Source organism: Danio rerio, chromosome 12, assembly GCF_049306965.1.
Source record: "Danio rerio strain Tuebingen ecotype United States chromosome 12, GRCz12tu, whole genome shotgun sequence".
NCBI lineage: Eukaryota > Metazoa > Chordata > Actinopteri > Cypriniformes > Danionidae > Danio > Danio rerio.
Genome location: NC_133187.1, coordinates 13,911,197 through 13,930,489, shown reverse-complemented (window position 1 = coordinate 13,930,489; position 19,293 = coordinate 13,911,197). Strand labels below are relative to the sequence as shown.

The following is a 19,293-nucleotide window of genomic DNA, read 5'->3' as shown; positions in this document are numbered from 1 at the left end:
AGAGCTTGAAAATAGTCCCCAACTAGGTAACCTAGGTAACAGTGCTGCTTGACATCATTGCGCCTGAAGAAAGCAAGCAAACATGGCGTAGCTTTCATTTAGGATGAACACAGTTTCTATAATTGTACTTTATTTATAGATAAAGGTCTATGGTTCTTTAAACAATAACTTTGTCTTGCTGGAGTTTATGGCCTTTTTACTTCACTTCAGAATGCATCAATGCCGTTCTTTAGGTCTATTGAAGACATTCATAAAAAATTTCAGCAAATCTAATAAATGTTGGAGACATACTTGTCACATAAACGCACTAAATTGCACTTCAGCAGCGTTTAGTTAGAGCGCACAAGAAAAATCTGCGTTTAAGCAGCGTATATTTGAGGGCTTGCAAGAAGTTTTGGGCACGAACAGAGGAAACTGGCACGCAAGCAAAGTGATTAACATGCTCGTATTACTTGAATGCGATCTTAACTTATAACTTGCACTTATGACAATTGTCATTGAAATAACAACATAGGTAATTGGAAAATCTGTGTAAAAGGCCTGCCACCACAGCTAGAAAAATATAGTTGAGCAAACACTGGAGGAGTCAAGCTTTATATAGAAAATGGATCAAAATTTTTCTTCATTTTGAGCGATGGTTGCTAATAGTCTTATCTGATTCAGTGATTTATGCTAAGCTAAAGTGCTCCCACCTGCCATGGAGATGAACTGAATGGATTCAAATTAGCATATTTCCAAAAAAGTTAATTATTCTTTTAAATAGTCAACTTGTATTTATTAAGGCAACAGTATTAGCTAATTAAAGTAACTTATTACTTTTTACTGTGCATATGTACATTAAAATGTTATTCAATTTAACATTACAAATAATAATCATATGAATTAGATCAAATGAAAACAGTGTGAAATATAATGACTAGTATTATCACAAACCTCAGGTGCCATCTCTTCTATGAAGTGGATGGTGTAATCAATGTTGAAGCGAATAACCCGACACAAAGGGATCTAAAAATACAAGGGAAACAGTCAGTTCAGAGTATACACAGTATGAACTTTAATGCTGTTTGACATAATGAATGCTTCTGTAGTATGCTATTTCACAGAACAGAACATTTTTGAATTGTACACCATATAAATTCCAAAATAACATCCAAGCCCTTCACTTCAAAAATTATTTTCTAACTAAGAGTTTTATCTTGTTTCTAGTCAAAATATCTAAAAAAAAAAAAATCTTAAAATCAAGAAGCATTTTATAGATAAACAAAAATACTGTTTTGTTTTCATGTCAAAATTAATGGTGTGTTCAAAGAAAATGTAAGCAAATAATATTGTTTTTGCTATGAAATAAGATTATTTTGAATGTTAAGGGCGCTTGCTTACACTAGTAAGCGGAGTGTGTGAAAAGCAAGAAAAGCCCTCAAACAGGTACTCATGGTCATCATACTCAATAACCGTTGGCCTATCTGTCTGAAAGAGGAAGAGAGAGAGATCAAAATTCACATAATGAACATACAATATAAGAATACACAACAAATAATTAGATGAAGTAGTTAGATTAAAATGCCACAGAAAATTACCAGGAAATTGGTGGGTGGGGACACAGTTATTCTGTAATGGAACAGTTTTCCAGCATTGTTGTTCATTGGACGACACTGTTTTACTGGCTATAAGAAAAGAATGACCAATCCAATCATTTTAATGTCCCAAAGATTTAATCACAAAGATGAAAATGCTGTATTGCAACTTTTTTTAGCCAAAGTATAAAAACATTTTATTGTTGGAATAAAACAGAAACTAGGACTGTGCAATTATAAAAATACTGTAAATGTATTTGTTCATTTTTACTAGCAATATTACAATTATTATTAAATATAATGTCAACACAAGCAAACTTAAAAAAAATTAAAATTGTTTAAAAAAAAACTATGGCGATTACGTTGGGATTACAATGTTTTAATAGTTTAGTAATTTGAATATGTATACCTGTTCACCAGGGTAAATACTGTGTCGAATTCCAGTTCTTCTGGCTTTGGCACTGCACTTGCATAATGGTCCGTCATTCATCTGAGTTTTCAACATATGAGCAAAGAAATAAGAACAAACACATGTTCACTTTATGCCCTAAATATGTTTAACAATATAAAATTAAGCAATAATTGAGCAGGCATCAATTTAGAATGTGTAGGTAATTTGCATTTAATTTTTATAACTGGAAATCAGTAATGATTAAATATTATAGGATGTGGATGAACACATTTTTTTCTAAAGAGAACACTGCAGAGCAAATTTAAAGTATATAATATTAATAACTTGCATTTAGTAAATTCACATTGTAAATAAATCTTTCAAAACTTTTTTTTTTTTAAATTGATAATTTTCTTTTTTTTCTTTCTTTTTTGTATCATTAGTTTGAAATTTTAAATAAAATATTAAATGATATAGTAAAATGATAAGCTCTTAGCAAAGAGGCTGTAGTGAAACTGAAGCAAACCTGTCCAGGGTCATTGTACCACAGCTCGTCATGAAGGCGGTCAGGATGAGCTTTCTTCCTCTTGATCTCAGCGATGACATCAAACACCTCAGAGTCAGAGCTGCTGGAGCAGGTGCTACCACCTCCATCAGACTCACACTCAGATTCACTGGAACTCTCATCTGCACATAACAAAAAATAACTTTAGAGTTTTAAAAAAATATCTATGTATTTTTTTCATTCTTGTGCTCTGATATAAAAACAATCAATTCATGAGCATTAACTTTCCATACTGCAGAAGTTACACATAATTAGATCAAATGTTCAAAAAAAGCTATTTCTTCTTTTAAATTCCATTCCTTGGCTTAACATCTCACAGCTTGTTATAATTAATGTTATTTATCTGGAAAAACCAACATAATCTGACTCTCTAAGATCTAAGAATACTTTAATATTGTTTAACAGAACTAGGTTAATCTCCAATCGACTACATTGCGTTCAAATGCAGTCTCGAAACACTGAGTAAAGACATTATGTTTTTTTTTTTTTACCTAACCTTTACATTATTTATAGAAACTATTTTGTTTGGGAACTACAAATAAAATAGTTGAAAACTGATTGAAACCATTAAGTGTGATTAAAATGGAATTACTCTCTTAGGCTTTTAGTCTAAAACAGTAAAAACAGGCTAGATGTACATGATGCCTTAATGCTGTACATATTTGAAAAAAGTACAATCTTGCACACAATACCCTGATCCTGGTCCAGTTTGGTCTTGGGTGGTTCCCATTTAGGCCTGATGGATTTGGCACGCTCTTGTCTCTTACCAAGTTCTTCCTCAAAACGCTCGTACAGATCTCTCAACTTACTGGTTCCGACGACAGTAGAGTCGCCCTTTGGGTAAAAAAAAATACAGATGTAAGGTAAGAAACATCTTTAACTTAGAAGTCCTCAACATTTTAGTCACTTTTGACTAAAATTTAGTAACTATAAGGCCTTTTCGTGTCAACTCAACTAAAAAAAAATAATAATTTTGGTCAATTCAACAAATAACGAAGAAAGCCAAATCTCATGGATGAATATTCGCTGAACATGGTTTTTGGTCATCAGTGCACAACAAGAAGCAAAAACATCTCTCTGGAACTAAATCATACAAAATACATTATCCACAACAAACGTTTTTAATTCTTTAAACAAACTCAACTTAAAGTATATTAAGATAATGCTTTTTAAGGTTGCAGGTATACAAACATCATCATTATTGAAAAATATTTTCGTTTATAACAAAGATTCAATCAATCCATCTTTATTAGACTTTAGGTCAAAATCTTAAAAAGCCTTAAAACATGTAATCCATAACATCTAAAACAGACAATAACAATTTACAAAATACAGCAATATAAATGTCATAACTACAGTGTGTAATACTAACCCCTATATGTGATAAACCCAAAATAATGTCATTGTTAGAAGCATTAATCTGGTTGATAATTATAATTTCATGGAATTATTCCTTAACAGATTTTACAAAAAGTCATTTCAGAATGTGTGTAAAAATAAACAACACTTCTGAAACTCATCTTCCAGTAAACTGACTGAATTTGTATAATAATGCATCATTTATTTTAATCACTATGCATGCTCATGTTTCTTCAAAAAAGTTAGTTTGACATGCAATAACCAAATAGGAAAATCATTAATAAGGTCTCCTTATATTTCAAATGAATTAAAAAAAACTAACTTGTGTGGCTGAATTTTAAACAAATTCATGTCAAAAGCTTGTTTCAGGAGTACAGCTTGCTAAAGCGAACTTCCCAGATTTATTGGGACTCTGCATGCCTGCCATCTGTGTATTAGTAACCACTGTGTGTTTGTTCACAGCACCAAATGCGTAAATACTTAACAAGCCATTTAATTTTACTATTGTTACCATTTATAGGCCTTTTGTTCACTAATTATGTACAGTAAGGTTAACAATGAATTTAACTGAAATCAATGTAATGAGAACTACAAAAGCATTTATTAATTTTAGGGGATGTTGATTTATTAGCTAATGTCCAACAACACATTAAAATCGTAATCGTTTTATTAAATAGTCAATAACTAATAAAAATCAGCTCTACATTTTAAATTAGCATATAACAACAAGGTTATTTTTCACTGCTGATTTGAATGCATTAATGTTTACCATGTATTACACACAGTTGAGGTCAGAATTATTAGCCCCCCGTTTATTTTTTTTCCCTATGTTCTGTTAAACGAAGAGAAGATTTGTTTTCAACATTTCTAAACATAATAGTTTTAATAATTCATTTTTAATAACTGATTTATTTTATCTTTGCCATGATGACAGTAAATAATATTTTACTAGATATTTTCAAGACACTTCTATACAGCTTAAAGGGACATTTAATGGCTTAACTAGGGTAATTAGGTTAACTTGGCAGGTAAGGGTAAATAGGCAAGTCATTGTATATGGTATATATGGTTTGTTCTGTAGACTAGAGAAAAAAATAACAATTTACAATTAACAATTTTTTTTGTTAATTTAATATTGCAATTTAACAATTTTGACCTTAAAATTATTATTTTTTTAATTAAAAAATGTTTTTGTTCTAGCCAAAATGAAACAAATAAGGGTCCAGAAGAAAAATTATTATCAGGCATACTGTGACAATTTCCTTGCTCTGTTATTTTGGGAAATATTAAAAAAATAAAATAAAAAATTCGAAGGGGGGGCTAATAGTTCTGACCTCAAGTGTATATATAACAAAAGCAACACAATACAGTTGTTAAAGTAATCATTTTTTACAGCTTATGGCAATATCGTAATAGTATACAATATATTTTATAGTTATAAAAGCTTCAGGAATTAACTGCAACAAGAAAACCTGAAAACTAGCAGAAGCCTGTTCACTACTGTGTTTACCACTTGGTCCATGGGATCATTAGAGTAGTAGTTCTCAGCATGTGTGCAGCGGATCCAAGCAGGTTTGTGTAGCTCCTCCTGTCCTCTGTCCTCCTCATGGCGGTCGATGGTTATCTCCTCAGCCTCTCTGCTCCTGCTGGAGTTCACAGACCTTTCTCGACTGCTTGAAGATCCATCAGTTCTCCTCTCTTTATCCTCTTCCACACGGCGGCGCTTTCTCTCTCGGCTGCCTGAGCGATTGCGAGCGTGTTTACGATGTCTGTCTGAAGAGGGTGAACCTGGATCATCTCTGTGCCGATAGCGTTCTCTGGTGGATGGAAATATACATAGGAGGAACAGACCGTCGTTATACAATGTTTTGCCTAATTACCATCCATAACTTGCCTAATTATAAGCAAAAAACTGACATAGCAATATTTAGTTTTTCTGCAATATATATTGCAATTTGAATAAATTTTCACTGGAAAGAATTTATCATTTTACGGGAGTGTATCTGCATAAAATATACAAAAATATACAAAATAAAATAAAGCACAGATAAAAACAACAGAACAAAGATAATTTAAATAACACTTCATAGTTTTCGGTGGAGTCTAAAAAGCATTGAGAAACTAATCCAAATAAAGGTAAATTAACACTGTATAGTCATTACAGTACAATTTGTCTTTGTTAAAGTGGCAAACGTTAGAATTTCATAAGCCCAAGATACCACATAATCCACACTATTAGAACCAATAGATTAGGTCAAGTTTTATTATTTCCAACATGACATTGCAGATCCTGCAATGTGACTATTGCAGATTTGCACATTGCGATATCTATGCTGAAATGATATATTGTGCAGCCCTAACACACATATGTAGTGAATTACAATGCAGCCACTTTAATAGATATAACACATACTATTGCTTTCTCAGCTATTTATTGAAAGACTTGGTGCTTTCAAGGGTACCCATAACCTACTATTTACAAGAGTACCAAACTGAATAAAGTACTGACGACTTGTAATGTCACAAATAAATAAAATACTGGCTATTTAAATGTCGCAAACAAATAAAATGCTGGCAATTTATAATGTCGCAAACTAGTTTAGTACTCTAGATGCATAATATTGTAGTCATATAATAAAATACCCAAAATCCATTGTAGTAAACTATTAAATTACTCAATGAATTACACAAATGAAAAAAAGTACTGACAATTACAAAGTCGCAAACGAATAAAGTACTGACCATTTATAATGTCACAAACAAATAAAATACTGTCGATTTATCATGTTGAAACAAATAAATTACTGATGATTTATAATGTTGCAAACAAATAAAGTACTGATGATTTATCATGTCGCAAACAAATAAAACACTGTTGATTTGTAATGTCACAAACTAGTTAAAAACTCAAGATTTATAATGTCGTAAGCTACATTGATGCAAAATTCATTGATGCAAACTAGTGAATTACTCAATATTTATTATATCGCAAACGAATACAGTACTGACGACAACAATGTCGCAAACAAATAAAGCCCTGACAATTTATAATGTTGCAAACAAATAAAATACTGGCAAGTTATAATGTCAAAAACATTGCAATATCAATGCTGAAATGATATATTGTGCAGCCCTAATACATATATGTAGCGAATTACAATGAAGTCACTTTATTAAATATAACACATCCTATTTCTTTCTCAGCTATTTATTGAAAGACTTGAGAATAACTGAGAGTGTTTTACTCATAACCTACTGTTTACAAGAGTACCAAACTGAATAAAGTACTGACAATTTATAAAAGTCGCAAACAAATATAATACTGGCAATTTATAATGTCGCAAACAAATAAAATGTTGGTGAATTATGTTGAAAACTAGTGAATAACTCAAGATTTAGAATGTTCCAAATGAATAAAGTACTGACGATTTATAATATTGCAAACAAATAAAATACTGTTGATTTGTAATGTCGCAAACAAATAAAGTACTGACGATTTATATTGTCGCAAACAAATAAAACACCGGCAATTTATAATGTCGCAAACTAGTTAAATACTTTATAAATGTCAAAAACAAATAACTTACTGATGATTGAATGACGCAAGCAAATAAAATACTGGTGATTTGTTGTCGCAAACTAGAGAATTACTCGAGATTTATAATATCGCAAACGAATAAAGTACTGACGGTTACAATGTCGCAAACGAATAAAGTATTGACAAATTAATGTCGCAAACAAATAAAATACTGGCAATTTATAATGTCTCAAGTGAACAAAGTACTGACGTTATATAATGTTGCAAACAAATAAAAAACTGGCGATTTATAATGTTGCAAACTAGTTAAATACTCAAGATTTATAATGTCTTAAGCTAGTGAAATATCAAAAATTCTTAGTAACAAACTAATGACTTACTCGAGATTTACAATGTAGCAAATGAATAAAGTACTGACGATTACAAAGTTGTAAACGAATAAAGTACTGACCATTTATAATGTCGCAAACCAATAAAACACTGGCAATGTATAATGTCTCACACAAATAAAGTACTGAAGATTAAGTACCAAACTAGATAAAGTACCAAACTAGATATATTGCGAATATTTTGTGTGTATTTGCTTATTCAAGAGCTTCTGAAGGTTTATGAGTTTGGATGCTTTAAAATTCACTTAAATGTTCATATTGCCAAGGCTTATCTGGTTATTTAGGTCAACATAACCAAAATTATTTACACTTAAAAAGGCTCAAATGCAGCAGATTGAATAAGATAAACTTATTTGAGCATCCTTAAATATGCCTTATAGCATTCTTTAAGAGGAATCTTAAGTGCAAGTGAATTATCAGATGACCCAAATACAAGCAACATCATTCTGTATCAATAAAAAATGAGAAAAATGAGAGGTGAAGCACATTACCTGCTGCGGTGTCTCGATGACACACGTCCTCGGTCATAGTCGGATTTACACCGCCGAGGACTGTCTGAACGCCTCCGTTCTGAACTACACCCCCTGTCCCGCTTCTCTCCTCCAAACTCTCGGTTGTGTCTGCTTCCATATTCGCTATAACTGTGACCCCTGTGCCGGTGATCATCATGGTGCCGAAGTCTCTCAGGGGAACGAGAACAGGAATCCGTCTTGTAGTGAAGTGGTGGACGGGAACGTTCAGGCTTGAAGGAACCACTAGGCTGACCATAAGCTGGGTTGAAGCTGGGTGGAGGGGGAAGCTGGGGTTGTGGAGGGTAGCTCATAGGGTATGTTGGAGGGTAGGGCATAGTGGGTGGAACTGAGGGTGGCATAGGTGGCAGGGGTGGAGGGGGGATATTGGGCATCATGTAAGGATAAGAGTTCTGAATCGGCATTGGAGTCGAGCCATCTGAGCTGTGAGGAGGAGGTGGTGGAAAAGGGGGTGGTTCTGTGAAGACTGGTGGACGTATGGGGCACTGAGGCAGGGTGTTGGAAGCCTGTGATGGTGGAGGGAAGTGGAACGACATGAAGTCAGGATGAGGTGGCATGTAGCTGCTGCCGCCCTGGGGGTTATAGACAGGTCCGGGAGCAGCGGAAGGGTCGTAGTGATATCGTGGGGAAGCAGGATGATATATTTGACCCGGAGCGGGTAGTCTACCCCTCGGGCATCCACGGCCAGCATGGAAAGACATCTTTAAGAAAGCTATAGATGTAAAAAAATATATAGACATAAACAGAAATATTCTTTAAAAGACATTAAAACTGGGGTCCACAATAATACTAGTTAGGGCTGCAAAAAGTATTGTTTCAGCATTGATATCGCAATGTGCGCAATGTCCAGTCTGAATTATAGTTGACTAGGAGCTACCGAATTGTTTAATCACTGTATTTATAGGGAATTTATATGATTTATGCTGGGGAAAAAACAATTCTTACTTAGAATTTTCGTCTTTTTTCTAGTCCAAAAATTTACATTTCAAAGTGAAAACAAGATTATTTCACATATCCACTGGCAGATCATTTCCCTAAAACAAGCAAAAAAAAAATCTTAATTATTTTTTATATTTGGACTAGAAACAAGACAAAAACAAAGAACAATGTAATTTTGCATTGTGATTATTACATTTTTGAATACAGAATAATGTTAGATTCCCCAGAAAACCATCCAACAGAGCTATTCAAACCATCTTTTGAAACAATATGACCTTATTCTTCAATGCGGACATACACTCTTTTTGCAATTGTTTTAAAACTTACGATTCAGTTGCCTATGGGAGAAATTACTGGGAATAATTAACAACAAAAAATTGTCAAACTACTTGCTCTACAAACAAGTGTGTTCATGACAATACAAACAAAGCAAAATAATATAATAAGAAAATATCAATTTGCAACATCAAGCAGCAAAACAAGCTGTTTTAACTTCTAAAAAAATGAATGAGACTGGAAGTCAAACCAAAAAGATTCAAATGGCTGCGCCTGCTCGTACATGAAGAATAAGGTTAATATTTGTATTGGAGTTTTCCAATATTGTGCAGCCCTAAAAATAATACAGGGTTCTCACAAAAATATATTCTTACTATTTCCTGAGTTTCAATGACTAAAAAGCTGAATTTCCACAATCTATAATGAACAGAAAAACAGGCCATTGTTGTGCTTTGCATAATTTTTAAATGGTTTTATCTTGATTAAGTTTTTGCAGGACTTTAATAGCCACTTAGAGAACAACAATGAATAATTTACTTACACTTCCTTACTTACTTGTACTTTGGTGTGGCAAACTTTGAAATGGTCATTTTGAAGCCAAAACTTTTAAAATCTCTATTGTCCTGCATGGCATGCTAGCCTTTGTTAACATCTACAGTGACTGCATTTGACTTAAATTACTGCCAGTTAAATAATGTGTATGATTTTAATACAATGGAGATGAAAAATAGTCTAACCATAACAGACATTTTAAAAATCCATAATATTCCAGAAATTCCATGACCCATGGAAACCCTGCTAACACTAACCAGGACAACAAAGAATGCATTTGGTGACCAGTAGGTCTGTGCAATTTGGGGAAAATATGTAATTGTGATTTTTTTTTAAAGATATTGTGATTTGGGATTTAATTTTGCAATTAAGCTATCATAGCATCATAGCTTCTTACTGCTAACATTCAGTGAGTGTTAGTTAAAAATAGGAACTAAAAAGATATTAACAAACTTAAACATTTACAATTTTCTTTTTATATTCAGAAGAAACACAAATTTTCTTTAAACCAAACAGTAAATGACCTTACCTTTCTGTAAACAAGTTGAACTCAAATTAGAAAGTGATTAGGAAAAGTGTAGCTTATTATGAAAAAAAAACAAACAATTATAAAAATATAGAACACTCAGCAAACTAACATGGCTGAAACAACTCTAAAAAAAAAAGTACTTTGCTATTGCTTGCTACTACATTGAGTGTCACTGGTAATACTTTTAGTTGACTTTTTAGCAACACTCATCACTCAATTATGCTCACTCTTAGGCATACTATCTATAAAAGTAAGACTATCAGACACAGATGTCAGTCAGGCCAGTAAGGTACGCTGGCCAGGGAAAATTAATTAATACAAATATATTTCATATCGCAGCCTCTTGCAATTAGCTAATCGCAATATTTCAAATCGAGAATAAAACATAAAAAGACTTTAGAAAAAAATAGGATAACCAGACCTTTCCTGTCAGAACAAGCAGCAAATCTACTGAATAACCTCAAGACTCAGATACATAAAAGATCTTCTGGAAGACCTTTCAAGCAGTATGGCAAAGACTTTGCAGGTGATCCAGAATGTGGCACCACAACTAGTCTTTAAAATATCTCATCACACTCCTCCAGACCTCTTTGATGCTGCTTGTTTCAGAGTTGGCAAATAGAATAGCTCATTCCTACCTGAACTGTACTAAAATAATTATTGGCTTTTTAATGAATTTATTTGTCACATTTAATAAATGTGTCTGCTAAAAGCATAAACGTGAATGAACTGGAATCACCTGTAAGGAATCTTCATGTGAGCAACCAATGTTATAGAAACTGAAGCAACCACTGACTTCTTAAAGTTCTGATATAACTTATTATCTTATATAACTTATTATCTATTTATAAGTGTATCTATTTTTTGTTTATCAAAATTGTTATTGTGTGAATTTTTGCAAATATCTAAAATACTTATACTGTAACAATTTGCAGCGAAAATAACTGTTGTGTGATATCCACATTATAAAACACCATCCCTTTACCCTACCCTAAATTTATATATATATATATATATATATATTTATATATATATATATATATATATATATATATATATATATATATATATATATATATATATATATATATATATATATATATATTATGATTTCTCTTTCTTTTATGGATTTGGCAAATACTTTTTGGTTACATTTACAAGTTACACAAAACATTAACTTCTTCATAATTTATTCACCTTCATGTCCTGTCAAAACTATATGACTTTATGTCTTCTGTGGGACATATAATTTTTTTTGTACCAACAGTGGAGGCCAAGGAAAACAAAAGCATTTTATTATTAGCATTACTTAAAAGTAAGGGGTGGATTTAGTGATTTTGCAGCCCTAAGCAATTCCAGCCTTGGGGCCCAAAAGTTCTAAAATGCACCTTTTGTCATTTTTTTAAATATTATTTTGCTGTTTTTTTTTTCTTATATCATTCGATCTCCTTTTCTACATTTTATGTTAATGCAAAATAATAACATGTAATGCACCTTGTAAAACTTTTGAAACTTTGTTTTCTTAAGATTAACTCACAACTAAAAATAATGAATGAACCATTTCATTTTTAAAACTAAATCTTTACTGATTTGACTGCTGGGTGGGTCAATGATTGAAGGTGGTGCGCAGATGTAATAATTACGTTCAAATAAAAAAAAAATAGTTTTTTAAATTTAGTAATTTTTAATGCTATAAAACAACAATAAATAATTTATAGGTATCATTTATATTTCTATGTATTTATTTGGGGACCCTCAGATTTCCTGGAGAAAGAATTCAAGTTATATACAGGTTTGGAATGAAGTGATGGCGAGTTTAGAAGCACGTTCATGCTCGTGTGAACTCTCATTTTAATAAAATAAACTGGTAAGTTAAAGCGTGAAGCTAAAATTCACTTCTTCCGACATAGAGGCAAATTCTAATTATTTATAAGGCCAAAATAATATGTTTCTATAATTAGGGAATCAGCAATTTACAATGGACAAGAACCAAAGGAGGAAGTCAGTTATTTTTTTGACAAGGCAATTGAAAATCTGCCTGTTGGCCCTGCATGTCTGCCTTACTACAAAGATCTTTAGACCAGTCACGTCTTGGCGTCTCGCAAACTGTTTTTAAAATTTAGACTATTATCCCTGTCTCATTCCCAACCGGTATTACAACACTGAAAATGCATCAGAAATGAACTGTTATATCAAACAGTTAACGTTACATTGTAGTTTTAGCATCACCTATGACTAAGACAGAATTTTAATTATGAAAGCAAATAAAGATAAAACTCACCTTTAAAATAGCTCAGCTAACGCTTGAGAACTAAATCAACTATTCTATTTAAAACGTTTAAACAATGTTTACAGCGGTAAAAATGCTTATGTTATAATGCAGCCCATCGGCTCTTTCAGGACGCGATGTGTATTGCAGCCAATCAGATTGCGACTTCACGACAGCCAACCAATGAGAATACGACAAATGGTACCTCGCTGGAATAATGTTCCACGTTTTCATTTGGCGCATCACTGCCACCAACTGAACTGGAGAGTGAAGACTAAAAAGCAGAAGTTCCTACCATGATTTAGGGGAATTAGGGACTTAACTAAACGTAAAGCTTTATTTCTTTTTTGTAAATCAAAAAACAGAGATGTCTATTTTTTGCAGGAATCACATTCAAACGTGAAAGATGAATCTTTTTGGTCGAACCAGTGGGGGAGAAAAATTATGTTTTGTCATGGTTCTAATAACTCAGCCGGGGTTATGACTTTATTTAATCCACAGTTTAATAACACCTTACTTGAATCGCATTGCTCAAATGTAGGCAGGTGGTTAATCACTGTAACTCAGTTTAAAGAAAACATTGTTATTCTTACAAATGTATACGGCTATAATCGGCCCAATCTTAACACCGTGTTCTTTTCAGATTTAACTGTTAAACTAGTTTCTTTAAAAATAAAATATCCATCCTCAACAATCATTACAGGTGGGGACTTTAATGAAGCTCCTGACCTTTGCTTTGACAGATTTCCTCCAAAATATGACAATAATACACCCAATAAAATTATTAGTGATATTTGTTCTAATCTTTCTTTGGTAGATATATATAGACTTTTACACAACGACATTTCCTCTTCTTTTACCTGGTTTAAATCTGACCTGACTCAGAAATCACGTATAGATTTTTGGTTAATTTCTGATAGTTTGATTTCATCTGTTAAATCTTGCAGTATCTCCACAGCCCCATTAACCGATCATGCAGGAATTGAACTAGAAATTTCAAATTTTATCTGTAATTCATCAAGAAAACCTGGATATTGGAAATTAAACACCTCTCTATTACAAAACTCTGAATACTGTTTGGGGATTAAAGGCATAATTGACTCTTTTAAAAAAAACACAATCAACTCTCATATCTTAAACTGGGAATTATTAAAATTTGAGTGTCGCAATTTTTCAATCAAATTTAGTAAAAAATTGTCAAATTCTAAGGGACTATATTATGAATCCTTAGTAAAAGAAATTAATCATTTAGCATGTATTACTTCCCCATCTGACACAGAGACAGAAAAATTATATACATTAAGAGAAAAACTAAACACTCTCTATATGGAAAAGGCAAAAGGGGCTTTTATTAGATCTAGAGCCAAATGGCTAGAAGCTGGTGAAAAGAATTCGGCATACTTTTTTAACTTAGAAAAAAAACGGGGTGAAACGAAAAAAATTTGTTCTTTGTATATTGATAACAATGTAGTAACAGATGAAAAGACTATTTCAAAATTTGTTTCAGATTTTTATCAAAAGTTATACACATCTAATTTTAACTCTGACTCAAGTGACCTTTTTTTTAGTAAATTAAAGCATTTTATTCCTTGCATAAGTAAGATTAATAAAAACCTTTGTGAAGAGGAAATGTCTTTAAGGGAACTGGATGATATTATTAAAAAAACGCCTTCCAACAAAAGTCCAGGACCTGATGGTCTGCCTTTTGAGTTTTATAGAGTTTTCTGGGAAGATATAAGAGACTTAATTTTAAACATGTTTAATGAATGCGCTACCAATGGAGAACTTACAGAATCTATGAAACAGGGAGTAATTACTTTGATTCCAAAACCGAATAAAGATACTCTTTACTTGGATAATTGGCGTCCAATTACGCTACTCAACTCCGATTACAAATTACTAGCATCATTATATGCTACTAGGTTAAAACCATGTTTGGAGGAAATCATATCTCTCTCCCAATCTGGATTTATGAAGGGAAGAAATATTTCAAATAATATTAGATTGGTATTAGATCTGTTGGATTACTCAGAGTTAGTAAATGAGGAGGCTTTAATTTTATTTTTAGATTTTTACAAGGCCTTTGATACAGTTGAACATAGTTTTATGTATCAGACACTTAATTATTTTGGTTTTGGCCCAACATTTAAAAAAATGATGAAGACATTTTATTATAATATTTCAAGTAGTGTTTCTTTATCCAGTGGTACTTCTTCTCGTTTTATTATTCGGAGAGGCATAAGACAAGGGTGCCCAATTTCACCATTTTTATTTTTATTAGTTGCAGAAACCCTAAATCTTTATACTGTACATTGTTCTCAGATTAAAGGTATTGAAATAGGAGGTACCACATTAACTATCAGTCAACTTGCAGATGACACCTGTTTATTTTTGAAAAATAAAGATCAGGTCCCAGTTATTTTGAAGGCTTTTAAGCTGTTCTCTGATGCATCAGGTCTATTAGTTAATCAATCCAAAAGTGAAATAATGGCTATACACCAAATAGACGATTTAAGTATAGCGGGAATACAAGTTAAAAAGACAGTAAGATATTTAGGTATTGTAGTTAATAAATCAACCTCAGAACGGATAACAGACAACTTTTCACAAAGGCTACAAAAGACAAAAAATATCTTTAATTGCTGGCTTCAAAGGAATTTATCAATTCAAGGTAGAGTGCTGATCTCAAAAGCTGAAGGCATTTCCAGACTTGTATACCCTGCACTGTCTCTTTATGTAGATTCTAAGATGTGTACAACAATTGAGAAAGTTTTATTTAAGTTTATTTGGAGAGGCAAAACAGAGTATGTTAAAAGAAAAACAATAATTAGGAATATATCAGAAGGAGGATTAAATGCATTAGATTTCGAAACTATTAACAATATCTTTAAAATCAATTGGATCAAAAATTGTCTTCATAACAATAATTCCTTATGGTTCTCTATCCCAAATCTTATCTTTGAAAAATGTGGTGGCCTACACTTTTTGCTAACTTGTGATTTTAAGTGTTCTAAAATTCCTATTAAGATGTCAAATTTTCATAAACAAGCCTTGAATACATGGAAACTGATTTATAAGCATAACTTTTCCCCCCACTCATGTATTATCTGGAACAATCAGTATATTTTATTTAAAAACAAGTCCATATTTTGGAATGATTATGTTAAAAAAGGAGTAATTTTTGTTACAGACTTATTAAATCGTGTAGGGGATTTATATGATTACAATGAATTTATTAATAATTTTGGTTTAAAAATTACTTTGATTGAATACAAAAAATTTGTTCATTGTATTTCCCCAAAATTACTTCACCTTATTAAAACCGCAAAAATATATAACCATGTATCTGGCTCTCACCCAGAGCTTACTATTAAGGGCCTTTCTATCAAAGATAAAAAATGTAATAACAATTATATCAGGAATATCCTAACTGCAGATAAAAGTGTTCCTCCAATTGCAATGGTTAAATGGAAACAAGCATTCCCTTCATTCTTCTTTTCCCCAAAAATCTGGTCAGATATTACAAAATACATAATTCCTAATAAAGTAAAAGAAACAAATTTTAAAATATTACATAGATATTATCCATGCAATGATTTTATAAGTAAGTTTAAGGAAGGTTTTTCACCATTGTGTTGTTTTTGTAAAAAGGAACCGGAAACAATTCTTCATTTATTTTTCAGTTGCAGTTACACAAAACAGTTTTGGTCCCAAGTTTCCTTACTACTTTTTGAAGTGTTTTATAAATTAATCAGTATAACTGAGCAAATGGTTTTTTTTACGGATTGCAACTCTGGATTACTGGAAATGGACAAAATAGCAAAAATTCTTATTTTATTTGGAAAGTATCACATCCACAAAACAAAATGTATGCTGACTGTACCAAATTGTAAACTATTTTTCATTGATCTAAAACTTTTTTATGATTCCCTCACTGCTATACAAAGTAATACCAAAGCTATTAAGACATCTCAACTACTGGAAAAAATACTTAATGTACACGATTAATTTTTGTTGTTAATTCCATTGTATACTGTTTTATGTACAACTCTGTACATCCCTGTTTGTTCAATAAAAAAAAAAAAAAAAAAAAAAAAAAAAAGTTCCTACCATGATCAAAACATTTTGCATATCTAACTTCCCTGCTGTTATCTTATATATTTCTTAATGACCCAGTCTGAATTCTTTTTTTACAGTACTTACATTGGTTTATGCTGTAACGTTACAGTGGATGTGGAAATTTTCTGCTTGCTTCATCTTCACAATAACCTTTAAACCCATTACACTGCTAGTGATGTCATTCTTCTCATTAGTCCTATAAATCACAAAATCATTTATTTATTCATATTACCCTTGTTCACCTTTTTCTTTAATTACATTTCTTTAGTAATGCTGATCCAACCCAGGCAACCAGTTAATCGGAAGAATGTCAGAAAATGTTTTAAATGTAGTATCTCTTGGTCCAGTCATTCATGATGAGCAATGACTTTTTTTTTATTTTATTTTTTTTTTACATTTTTATTCCCTATTACACTATGTGTATTTGTACAGCAAACGCTCACATTTGTTACCACATAGCCTACACATTTAAGCTGATACACAAATTAAATATTATTTTATGTAAGAGAAATACACCATGTTTTGACACCGATAAGAGGACTAAGGATGTTTTAATTCATTGACGAAAATCATAGACACTAGAGAAACTCATACATACATCATGTTCATTACACAATGACAACATATGACTCGTTCTAAAATTCTGGGTATACAATATTCATAATTTTTCCTTCAACTTTCTTTAAATTTTTCCTCTTAAAAGAGTCATACAGTCAATTACGCATAGGCCGGTGAGTTTCAGACGGTATGATAATCTTGAATAAAAAACACAGTATCACGGTATTGTGATTACTGCTCTAAAATAAGTTCCAGGTGTCATTTTGCTAAAAATGTCCTGAAGAGACATCATTTAATTAAAATATGCTCTAGGTAAAAAAATAAATAAATAAACTTTTTCCCCATTTATATATGTATTTATTTATTTTTATTTATTTATTTATTTTTTATAAATATATTTTAGACATTGTATTTTATTTTAGAAAATATTTTATTTTAAATTGCATTGAAAATACTGGTGTAAAAATAAGTTCCATATTGTAAATACATGTTGTGGAAAATATAATTTAATGCAGCGCTTCTTGTTTGGTCTGATACATCAGTAATATTTTGTAACAGTAATCATGTCAGGCTAAATAATTAAAATAAATCATTGACTTATGCTGTCTTCATTAGTTTGGAAACACAGATTTCTTTACAACATGTTAAAAAAATACACAAAAAAACCTTACATACACCGTAGGAATGGGAAAAGAGAAAATATTAATGGTTTTAAAACCTTTACTTTTCAAACTACAGTAAACCTTGAAATCGTATAGTGCCTACAGTTGACTTAAAGTTACTTTTATTCAACCAACATGTTTTTAATTTTGACATGACACAGGTTTCTCTCAAAGGAAAAGATTTTTTTTAAAAGAAATCAGATCTTAAGTTTGCGATTTTGTATGACATGACAATTAACCGGAAGCCATGGGGCTGGCTGACTGAAATTAAAGGTCTGTGTGCATATAACCCATTGTCTGGAAGCCAGACTTGGTGTGTCACGACTGCAGAGGAAATGAAAAACCCATGAAGCATTATGCTTTAGGTGCATTAATAGTAAATGGTTAGCATTAGTATAATTTGTAAAACAATAATTTGGTTAATAAAATATAGGGTATGTAATGTATAGGTTAAATTCAGTTCTTTTGTAACACACAGGAAAAAAAATAATTAGTTCAAATAATTAAATCTCAATTGTTTCCTAGATTAAATTGGCATTTCCTGTATTATGAAGGCTTTAGATACAAACAGGAAGAAAGAAATGACTTTGTGTATTAAACATATTTTTTATTCATTCATTCATTTTCTTTTTGGCTTAGTTCCTTTATTAATCTGGGTCACCACTGCGGAATGAACCACCAACCTATTCAGCATTTATGCAGCAAATGCTCTTCCAGCTGCAGCCCATCACTGGGAAACATCCACACTCATTCACACACATAGACCTACACTACGGACAATTTAGCTTACCCAATTTACCTAGCCCTATACAACATGTTTTTGGACTTCCACACAGAAATGCCAACTGACCCAGCCGGGGCTGTGAACCAGTAACCATCTGGCTTTGAGGTGATTGTGCTACCCACCGCTCCACCATGCAGCTAAATTTTTTATGTATTTCAAATGTGGGTCAAGAAACCATGTAGCCCATATATCAATATTTAACATCTGGGCCAAATAGCCTTCTACATTTGACATCTGGACCATGTCATGCGTGCCACCT

At 31.9% G+C, this 19,293-nt stretch overlaps 1 protein-coding gene across 1 annotated transcript in view; it reads right to left on the bottom strand.

The window, feature by feature from the left end:
• drosha (drosha ribonuclease III) overlaps nt 1-12,989 on the bottom strand; it is a 44,798-nt gene extending 31,809 nt beyond the window's left edge. The window contains 9 exon segments of the mRNA NM_001110472.1: nt 934-1,005; nt 1,381-1,467; nt 1,578-1,664; nt 1,984-2,064; nt 2,492-2,652; nt 3,223-3,364; nt 5,400-5,706; nt 8,308-9,058; nt 12,924-12,989. Coding sequence (NP_001103942.1) covers nt 934-1,005; nt 1,381-1,467; nt 1,578-1,664; nt 1,984-2,064; nt 2,492-2,652; nt 3,223-3,364; nt 5,400-5,706; nt 8,308-9,047 — 1,677 coding nt within the window. The 5' untranslated portion in view covers nt 9,048-9,058; nt 12,924-12,989.
• Nucleotides 12,990-19,293: the final 6,304 nt, after the last annotated feature.